At 30.9% G+C, this 11,691-nt stretch overlaps 1 protein-coding gene across 4 annotated transcripts in view; it reads left to right on the top strand.

The window, feature by feature from the left end:
• The first annotated feature begins 148 nt into the window (after window positions 1-148).
• LOC143076128 (uncharacterized) overlaps window positions 149-11,691 on the top strand; it is a 34,661-nt gene continuing 23,118 nt past the window's right edge. The window contains exons 1-3 of one of the 4 annotated variants that reach the window (XM_076251781.1): window positions 149-240; window positions 8,736-8,887; window positions 10,722-10,793. In XM_076251781.1, coding sequence (XP_076107896.1) covers window positions 8,771-8,887; window positions 10,722-10,793 — 189 coding nt within the window. In that variant the 5' untranslated portion in view covers window positions 149-240; window positions 8,736-8,770. Of the gene's footprint in view, window positions 241-307; window positions 489-3,629; window positions 3,705-5,135; window positions 5,157-8,735; window positions 8,888-10,721; window positions 10,794-11,691 lie in introns of those variants that run through there. The other 3 variants (XM_076251779.1, XM_076251780.1, XM_076251782.1) reach the window with 3 other exon arrangements.

Genomic DNA, 11,691 nt, shown 5'->3' with positions numbered 1-11,691 from the left:
CGAAAGAAATTTCCGCCAAATTCCTGACTGAACCTTTTTGAATTCTAGTTATTGCAACCCTCACTCAGAAAATATGGCTGAATGTTGACGATCACATGGCTTGTTAAGTATAATTTACCATCATTAATCTATAAAACGCTGAAATATATGTACACTAGTACAAAACAGATTGTTTTTATAACGATTTCAATACAATGAAATTTCAAACAAATATCGACTTTGAAATCTAATACTTAAAAGGTAATAGGAATCATTAATGGTCATCAAATAAGCAATTTTTAGTAGAAAATTCTCAAGGGGACATAATCTCAACACAAATCAGTATATCGGATGATTGGATAAATGTTGAAATTTGTCGTATGTTGCAGACATATGGTTAATAAGTCGATATAACAAAATATTCCATCGTTAATGTTTGATATGAAACTCATTAATTACATTCTGTGTCACTGAGTTTGAAATGGATTAATGTAGGACAGGTGATATCTGTAAGTTAACTTTCTTCTTTTCTATCCTTTAATGTTATTTACTAGAAAAAATCTATAGTCGGGATAATCTATGGCTTTTTTGTTTTCGTATCAAAAGGGACGGGAACGTATTTGAACATTTCTAAATCTTAATAATCTACTTTTGCGTTTTGGTTTTAAAGGAGTTCGGACAAACGGATTTTCATCCGTCAATTAGCATGGTAAATTTATTTGCATATAATAGTAGACCAAATTTCTCCGACTTTCACCCCGGTCAGTCCAGGTTACATACATCTTTCATTGGATGCTCTTTGATGATTTATTTAGTCCAACCTGTAGTACGTTGAATATGAAGAATATTATTACCTCTGCCCCTCGGCGTAGAAAGACTCATGGTCATCATCATTATACTTCACTTATTGATCATTATGTCTCTCTAGCATTTATACAAATAGATATCAAAGGTACAAGGATTATAATTTAGTACGCCAGACGCTCGTTTTGTCTACATAAGACTCATCAGTGACGGTCATATCAAAATATTTATAAAGCCAAACAAGTACAAAGTTGAAGAGCATTGGGATCCAAAATTCCAAAAAGTTGTGCCAAATTATGCTAAGGTAATCTATGCCTGGGATAAGAAAATCCTTAGTTTTTTCCAAAAATTCAAAGTTTTGTAAACAGGAAATTTATAAAAATGACCACATTATTGATATTCATGTCAACACCGAAGTGTTGACTACAAAAACAGTTCACACTAAACTTTCAAAATTTCATTCCCTGTAGCAGTTGTTTTAGGTAACCACAAACATCCTTTCACACCAGGACAAACTTACAGATACCATGTCGGATGTTGCACATAACACACAATTCAGACTGATTGTCACTAGCTGGAAACAATGAAAATGAGAAACAATCCTTTTTAAAAGCTTCTTTTGAAAGCTGACATGTCGCTACCGTTAATTTATGCAATCTGTCTGTACAAGATCAACCTAAGTTTTTGGTCGTGTAAGAAATGCTGAGTCTTAAGCTTTATAAGTCGATTGAGGCTTCAAAGTCAGTGATAAAAATCGAGAAAAAGTCAATGGGTTACGAACCCTAAGTGGTATCTATTTTCAAAGATCCAAATGGTTCTAAGCGCTATCCTAACCTTCATAAACATATACCACAGTCAAAGCCCCCAAAATGCCTGTAATCCACTACAGTATAATCAACTCCGTAGTCATTGCTTTGGTACAGAAATGATTTGTAACATATTTTTGTTTAGAATTCACCTTTGATGAATTAAAAGAAACAACTTTTAAAATAAAGGTTTCATCTCTCTCAGGCTCAGTTGGTATAACCTGAATTTGGTTTGGTTATTCTTTATTGGACTGGTACCATTTGATTATAAATACATTCCTTTCTTTAATTCGGAAGCCAATGAGTTTGTTCTGATATCGTCCTCAATATTCATACTATTTGTATAGATTATCTTTGAGATGACCAAAAATAATCTGTTTATTGCTATTTTACCTAGCTATAACACCGTTGTTAATTTCATTGACAAAGGTACGTGCTTCCTTAGTTTCTATAACGATAAGTTTTCATAGCACTCTACTGTGCTGAGAAAGGAAATCATCAGTTAGTAAGATCAATGGAAAATTTCATAAAATAGGTAGCGATAATCATGTAAAAGAGGGACGAAAGATACCAGAGGAACAGCCAAACTCATAAATCGAAAATAAACTGACAATGCCATGTCTAAAAATAAAAAAGATAAATTGACAAAAATAGTACACATGACACAACATAGAAAACTAAAGGATAAGCAACACGAACCCCATCAAAAACTAGGGGTGATCTCAGGTGCTCCGGGAGGGTAATATGTACCACTGGGTGACGATAAGCGAAAAGCAGTTGATTCAGTCGATTGTGTGGCAATGAATTTATATTTGAAACATGGTCACCGTGTTTTCTGTGTGATTGATGATGAGGACATGTCATTATTTATGTTATATAATGCTGCGTTCACACGTGATTCGCATTCTAACTCGATTTGCAGTGCTCGTCAAATTCGCTGTACTGTCCGAACTTTACTGTTTTAGTTATCTAGACTCGTAAGTTGTATGTCGATCCTATTATCGTTGTACTGCTTATCTCTGAGGGTATCATCAGCTCAATAACCGGTGCTTCGATATTATTTATGATTTATAAGAAACAAATCTTAAATTCCACGTTGATAAATTCTTATTTTTTTAAACTAATGTTCCGACTCCCTATGGCAAATTCAAACTCAAATTATTTTGATTATTGCTGTGAGGTCCAATTTGTCACTATCTGTGAAGGTATCACAGAGTTAAACATCATTTGCTTTCAATAATTTTTTGGTTTTAGTAGTCATAAAGAAGTATAATCAGGAAAATGCTTTGGTCATACCACAATTATAAAGTGTAAATTTTGATTATGATTGTATTCAATTCAAATATTAAATGTGTCTGTTCGGTAAGGTTTTACCTAGATTCATACACACTTCAATAATAAGGATCTGTTGGATCGTATGCATCTCACAAACCTTCATTTATATGTAGATCTTTATTTTGAAAAGGTCTTTTGTTATTTTTGGACTGATGTTCCTTACTTCCGGAGTATCCTTTATTCACCATTTTAGTGAAACAGTTCAAGTATCTGTCCATTTACCGTGCGTACAAATGTTTTAGTCTGATATTTTTGAAGAGTTCAACTGTATCAGTAAACATGTCCAAATTAAGATAGGTATTTACTAGATTGAACTGTTAAGATATTGCTCCTAATTCTTGTTGTCTTTATTTGAGTATTTCGATTCGGGATCTTGATTTCTGCATTCTTTCAGTTTTAAGTAGTTTATCTCAATTCTTTACATATTTTTTTCTCAGTATGTTTTTATACCCAATTTTCTCTATGCTATACCTTTTTTCTTGTCTTCATTGGTTTAATTGCATTTGATTCTGCGCTTTTTTGTCTACTATTCTCTAAAATCTGTAATCTCCATGCAGTCTCTTATTTCAGTGATGCATTTGTTCATTTTTAATGTAGTTAAACCAGATTAAAATTTGTTTTTATAATTAGTATCTTTATTTAAACTTGTTGAATATTACAATATAATTTAATTAATGACAGGACAACATATTTATTCTAATTTATTCGAATGTGACATGTAGTCCAAGTAGAAAACGTCTGATGATAAACATACAAGGATATTTAACTAGATACATGCAGGTAAAATATTTTAAATCTTATTTTATATTGTGCATTTGAAATATTTGTGACATCAATAATGACAATTTTTATTGAAAACACATGAACCAAAATATATTTTTATCCCTTACTTACTAAGAATATGACAAAGTCTGTAAAAAATGCAGTCTGGTATCAGTTTACATGTAAATATGAACTAAAGTTTTGTGTCTTCTGAATACATTTACAATTTAATTAATTATCGTTCTTATTTAGGAATAACAAAAGTTAAAACGTACATATCTTCTTCAGTGTTGGAATGTCATCCTAGTAGACAACAACGGACACTAGACAAGACAAGTTTATGATAATTGTTAGGTTTATATAGTTTCCAAATTGCGAAGTTTGCTTTTAGCTGTAGCAACGCATCTCAAATACATATTCATAGTAAGCTTATGCTACAGATTGTTCGCGTCGCGACTCTACTGCAGATGCGTTGTTCTTATAAGAATTTCGATTTGTTTTATCTCCCTTTAAACATATTATCTACGGCCTATTATTAACATGATTAACTGTTGCACAAATTTCACTGTCTTTCATTATTTAGTTCAAGTATTTATGCTGGCCTGGGTGTATTAAATAGATTATAATGGGTGGCATAGAAATGAAGCCTATATTAAACATAAAGAATAGAGATAAATAATGTGTATAGTTTTTAAGTTTTATAAACATATAAATAATAACTTGGATTATTCTAAGACTTCTTTGTGATTCACCTGTATCCATGAAAAAAAAAATGAAAATTGGTATCCAATAAATAGTAATGAATCCACAGTATATGTCATAGAGTTTTGAAAAAGTAATAATGATGGTCAAAACTATATTTTCAACACAGATTTGAAGTTGAGATAGAAAAGAAAATGTGATAGCTGATTTTTCTGTAAATTAATATTAAGTGCTTGAATATTTAATGAACCATTTAATTCAAAATGTGCATTATAACTTCCTACAGTCATACATGTGTGAATACTATTACTGATCACTGTTTTAGACATGCTAGATGTATGCATGATTTAGTTCATATTTATATGTTTAGTTAAACAGTATAAGCTCACTTGTTCTACTTTGTAAGTAAAATCATGTAACACTGTTACATTTACATGGACATTATGTATAATCAATACAGTTTTGTGTTATTTGCTTATAATCGGAAAAGGGATTACACGTATGCGTGAGCCCACACAAATAATAACGAAGTAAAATTATTGTAAATAAGTTTTACAAATAAAAAGCTTTAGAGCATTAATGAAGGGAACAAACCACCTGTTACTTTAACATATGTCTATACAATTATTGATTTCAATTGTAAACCGTGTAAGGTTAATATCATTTTATGGTTCGCATAGCGAAATAATTGCAAAAAAGTATATAATCCTTTGTATCACATTATATGTATATTACAAAGGTTGAATGGAAATTTTGTATGTTTATAATGTAAGTGTTATCGCATGCACATATATCTTGTTTTATTTTTAGCAATCCGAAGTGTGCGTCGAATATAGGCATGACATGTATTAATTTCTCTAGTCGTGTAACAAACCGATCCCAATCTTTATCTTTGAAAATGCAATACAAATAAATGCATTAATCATGTTAATTCTAGTAGTCGCTTGAATTTTGACTTCACAACTGTTCTGCTTACAAACAGTTATGTTTATTGGAGAGTCCTTGTTTATTCTGATTTTTCTGGTCTTTTAATGTTTCAAAAGTAATTGCTTTTTATTTTTAACCTGCTTTATCCTATGTGTTTACAGAGGTTGTTATATCTATTTTTCTATTTTTGGTAGATGTATTGCTTGAGTTTTCTTGTCACACTGTTTACAGTTTTGTATTTTTTTCAAATGTTTTTTAAACTGTTTTGGTCAAATTTTAACCTTGTTTGTATCCTTTTCAATTCATTTGTCTTATCTGCATCTTGAGAATTTGATGAAATCGGTACTTCTCTGATTTCATTATTAATTTACAGATTCATATTTTGTTTTTTTATAGTTAATATGTTTTTAATGTAGATCAGTAAGCCGTTTGAATTGTCCCAAAGTTGGGTTGCTGTTTATATATTGCAGCTTACCTCTAATAACAATTCTCAGTTTTTCTGATTTTAAGATTAAAACAGTTAAAAATATGTGTCCTTTTCAGGTGCTGTATCTTGGTTTCCACGATAAACATCTTTATTTTGGTAATTGCACGTCAATTATGACGAATGCCTCTAGTTGTACAGTTGTGTCTTAAAATGTATTTTAGGTATTTGTTTTGCCTGATGAATTGTAGAAAGTATCTGTGTCTTCTTTTTAGAATTTCATATTGCATTTTTTTTTATCATGAAACTGTGCTTTATGATTATTTCTTGAGGGTTTTAATCTAACATGATCTATATTCCATTGACATAGTTTGTTTTGTGTAGTCTTTTCTTAGTAGTTTTCTAGTTTTTAGTTATGTATGCCTTAACTTCAATCAAATGACAATAGAGAACTTCGACTCCTATGTTATATAACGAAATCCGAGTTTTTTACCTTAATTAGATTGCCTCCACTTTTCACACCTCGTGTTTTGATGTTTGACATTTTTTACTGTGTGAACATGTGCTTATACCATTAGTATCACCACTCGGTATTGACTATAGGCTGTAATGTCCTTACCTTCGTTCACCATGTTTATGTATGTTTCATTCTGTCGTATGCCTAAGTTAACGATTTATGCAAAAGTCCCTTTTTTTATGTTTGATTAAACATCTTGGCTTGATCCGTTATTAATATGCGATGAATTCTGTTCAGTCTATTTCAAATCAATTGTGTACCTTCCCCTTGCTTTGAATATGTGTGTTACCATATATTGTCTATAATATGTTGACCTTCATTCTATTGCACTACAAAAGTTTTGACATTGGCCATTTTTTATTGTGCAATTTATATAAATTCATTACGTCTTGTCTTTTCTTTCAAATTCATGTTACTATTTAACAATTTGATAATCTGTGGTGCAAGCCCAGAGGTTGCATTCGATCGGTGTCCAGATGGTGTTTTTTTATGCCATTGATATAAATTCTTTAAAAACAAATCTGTCAATAGAGACTCTTAAAAGAAATCTTTTTGAAGATACTGATATATTGGCAAAAATATTATGTCCAATATTCTCTTTCGAAGTAAAACTATATTGTCGATACCCTATTGGAAACGATTACTTCCCTTTCACTCAATGATGAAGTCACGACAAAGTGACATTCACTATAAAAAAAACTAAACGTAGAATGAAGAATTTTGTATTGGCTGGTAATAATAACCCTAAGTGAATTAATGCTATCAATGTAAGCTCCAAAAAGACAATACATTTTTGGCTTCACATTTTTACTCTGACTAGTGGAATTATGGTAAAGAAAGCATTTATTGAAAAGTTTATCCTAGCTAACGATTTTTCTAGTGAAATAAAAATGTTATTAAGTAAATTTGGGTTTTAAAATGTTTGGGAAAAGCAAATTAGTATTATCAATATTATTTGTTTCAATTATATTCACAATAGAGGATGAATCTTGAAATCCTGGAAACAAGCTCTTTCTGTGACTATAGGTATGTTATGATAGTCATGATGGTCAAAAGTAAAATCACAAAAATACTGAACCCCTGGAAAAACTTCAAAACGAAAAGTCCCTAATCAAATGACAAAATCAAAAGCCTCAGCACATTAAACGAATGGATAACAATTGTCATATTTCCAACTTGGTACAGAAATTTTCTTATGTAAAGGTGGTTATACAATAAGAACGTGTAATGAGGTAATAAATAATTTTGAAATTGAAAAATATCATATACTAAACTTTAACAAAAGTATCATTTATACAATGATGAAGTTTAGAATAAGTTATAGCAAATTACTCATAGAAATTTCAGATTGACTAGCACCCCTTCACAGCAAATAATACGTCCTCTTTGCATGGATGGATTTGAAAATGAATTCATATCGCAATTATTATAACTTTTGAATTTAGTTTAAATATACTCTGGTGTAATTTAAGTTATGTAAAGCCATTATTTCAACAAGAAGAAAAATGTTGTTTCATTTTGAAGAGTAATTTGTAATATAGGTTTAGCTGAGTAGACCGTATGTATGATGTAAAACATTGAGTTGGAGCAAATATATGTCACTTATAATGGAGAACATATGTCTGTTTTCTATTGATTATTTTTGTAATTGCATTTGTGTTCTGTAAATGTCAACGAGTATCATTCCTGTATAGGAATTCAATGAAATGAAGAGATTGTATTTGTTTTTGTAAATAAAATTGCTGTTTATTTGTCATGCTTTTTGTATGATTGGTATTATACATTTCAATACCCAATATAAATAGAATAGACATAATGCTTTGCTATTTCAAAACAAAAAATGCAAGTTTATTGCCTAGGAGTTATTTTATGGGGTACTATAGATAACATATTGGTAAGGAATCAATCCTATTGAATCATCATGTTTCAAAAAGAGGGACGAAAGATACCAGAGGGACAGTCAAACTCATAAATCGAAAATAAACTGACACCGTCATGGCTAAAAGTGATATGGACAAACAGACAAACAATAGTAGGCATGACACAACATAGAAAACTAAAGAATAAACAACACAAACACCACCAAAAACTAGTGTTTTCAACTGTGTTTTCAGTGTGATTTAATAGAGATAATATTACAAATAAACTTTAATATAGCAAAAAACACTCTGACATCTTCACTGGCATAAGACTGGTCACAACTGAAGTAGTGAAGAGATTTTTGTGAGGATTGTTAATTTACAGTCGGAGAGGGACAGAATATTTTCGTTCGGACGGGACATTTATTTTCACCTGTTATTATTTCAGACTAACATTTTTACATGTCTGTACAGCTGTTTCCTCTACAGTCCTGATTTTTTCATCCTGTTTTGTTGAACGTTTCTTGCAGTCATTACCAGGTCAGACTATTTCGATGACCCTGTTGTACCCTCCAGTATATCAAATAAACATCCGCTTATTTTACATCTTGAATTTCTAGTATTTTCAGATTTGTTAACCTTCTTCTTGGTCGCAATGTTCAAGTTTTTGGTATGGATGACATTAACTTCATCTTTAAGTATGGGTATAAACCGTGACAGCAAAGGAAGGATAAAGATGGGCGAATCCAACCATAATTGTGATGACGCTGAGGTATATATTATATAAGACTACTAACATAAATGTGTGATGCTATACATACTCATTATATACATGATAACACGTTGATAATTGGAAAATAAATCATGTCAGTAGGATATGCACAATCAGTCATTCATGACGAAAGGCGGGCAATGAAGAATACCAATTGTTTATAAAAAAAATATTGTATAGGACAAAAGCTTTCATGCAACAGACCACTTAATAAACTACCTAAGAGTACACCATGTAGATAGATGGTCATTCTCCCTACACGATGCATCGAATTTAACATCCTTATTTGTATTGAATGCGACTGCTTGCTTTCACATCCCACACTCCTAATCAATGAAACCCATTTTCAACATACATTTTTGTTCAGATAGGAGAAGAATAGGTGACCATATCTTGTACTAATGTCAACCTTAATTGAAATATAATATTATTTCTTTCAAGTGACACACCCAATGAGATATGCGTATGACATTTAAGAATGAACATCAGGTGTTAGTTCTGAAGAGATATATAATGCAATTAATAGACACGAATCATTGTTATATAAAATCAAAGATAACTAGATTTGTAATTGCTAGCAATAACGGATGGCACCCTCCCCCTATTGCCAAGTGAGCGGCAGCCATTTTGAAAATTCCAAAGTCAAAGAGCGTATCTACAACGTTTATGAACATTGTTGTAAAATTTCATAAAGTTTGGAGCAATTTGAAACTTTTGAAACTTTTGAAAATTTTTGCTGTTTCCATGGTAACGGTTACCAATTCCAAAATTCCAAAGACAGGTGCTACTTTGAAACATGCCATGTTACATATCCATGTAGTTTCATTGAGTTTGACCTTCCTTGTTAACGGAGTATATGCTACTTTAAGGTTTTCCCATAGGGTTTAATGCTAAATGTATTTAGTTTCCATGGCAATATAGTAGTTCCAAAGCTTCTCAAAATCCCCTAAAACTTGTATATAGTGGACACTAATAATATATAAAAATTAGATGATTCTATGTTCATGCACACTCAAATTATTCACCAAAAACAAAAGTTTTATTTTTCACATTTATTCTGTTTCCATGGTAACGGTGGCCATCTTGAAAATGCCATACCCCGATTGCAAATCTGCACATGCTGGTTAACATTATGGTATAATTCCATAACATTTGGTTCATCCAATTCCAAGATATAAGCTGGACAAAAAAAGTGGAAGAAAAATAATAAGAAAAAAAGAAACGTAGAATAACAATATGTCACCCAAACTCCGTTTAGGGTGCCATAATTAACTCTCAAGAGAGAATAGAACAGTTGATTTACAAACGGAAAATGTTTGACTAAATGAAGTTTAATGTGTTTTACTTTAGCATGCATTCAATATAATGATCCAACATGAAACGGTGGTATATATCAATGATATAGTAAGCTCGAAAAATAAACAATATAATCATAAATGATAGACAAGTTTCAGTATATCATGTCAAGCACTGAAAATACAAATGTCATAACAGTGTGTTACATATATTTGATAATTGACGCAAATGTATGGAGTCATGAAGTACAAAATTATGATACATACACATACTTGTATACATGTATTGTAACAAAAAAAGGAAGAAATAAAACGACCGAAAGTCTGAAAAAACATTTTTCGTTCGTTTATATTATGAAGTCAACATAAAATAGGACATATGGAATAATCAAATTAAAATAACAGGAAGTGTATCAACATTATTCTTTGTCTTTTGATAATATTAATAAATAATCATAATTCGTAGCTTGTTCTTGTATTTTAATGCACCGAAGACGTCTTGATAATGAAAATACATTGATTTTGCTTGTATTTTTCAGTGGCCTAATAATTACATAGACATAGGCTGTAATGATTTCATTTGTTCTGGACCAACGGTAAAAGGAGCTAGAGTAGGTAGATTTATGTGCGTACAATGGGGAAATGGATATGAGACGAGGATCAAACAGCGCATCATACAAAACAACAGATATTTTAGTCAAACTTATGTAGTCCTCAACAATATACATGTTATTACCATATGTTCATTTTATTTAGACCTGTCAAAGTGTTAAATTTTTATAATTGACACTTCAAAAGATCTCACTACTTATATGATGCAGGGTTTTATATTTGACAAAAATATCTTGGACTTCTGACAAACAACTGCCGATTTGAGTAGCTCGTATATACGTTTTTGTCCATGTTTAATATGAAGCAGTAGTAAACAATAACTATATATGGATTAAAGATTACGGCTTTTTTTCCATTTAAACTTATCTAATTTCAGAAAATAATCCGACCGAACTTCTCATAAAAATATCATGAATTTTAATTGTACGACGAAATCTTACAGTTGTTTTGTAGATTTGGTAAATGACATTTAATGCTAGGAAGGGACCTCATCAAATTCTGATGTTTAACAAAAAGTAATGGTTCAAATTATACTCAGAATTTACATTAAACTAACTTTATAGATATGCTTTATTGAATATGTCCCCCTAGATATCCAATAAATAATTTAAGGGGTACTTAATTGAAGCTGTGGATTCAGTAAAAATGCAGTAAAACTAATTTAATAAAAACAGAAAAAAGAATCTACATTGAAAACATCCTATACAGTTTTTGCGAACATGTTTTATTTATTAACGGTTTAAAAAACAACGTCGCATAGCGACCTATGCAACTAACTCTTGAATTGTAACTCATTAAAGCACATTAAGGTTCTGAGCCGATCCAATAGTTATAATCTTTAATTGGTGAAAACTAGGAGGGAGAATTTATGAAACCTGATTGGAATAGCGTACGTAT

Source organism: Mytilus galloprovincialis, chromosome 5 (assembly GCF_965363235.1).
Source record: "Mytilus galloprovincialis chromosome 5, xbMytGall1.hap1.1, whole genome shotgun sequence".
Taxonomy (NCBI): Eukaryota; Metazoa; Mollusca; class Bivalvia; order Mytilida; family Mytilidae; genus Mytilus; species Mytilus galloprovincialis.
The sequence above is the reverse complement of the archived record's forward strand: the minus strand, read 5'-3'. Positions and strand labels throughout refer to the sequence as shown.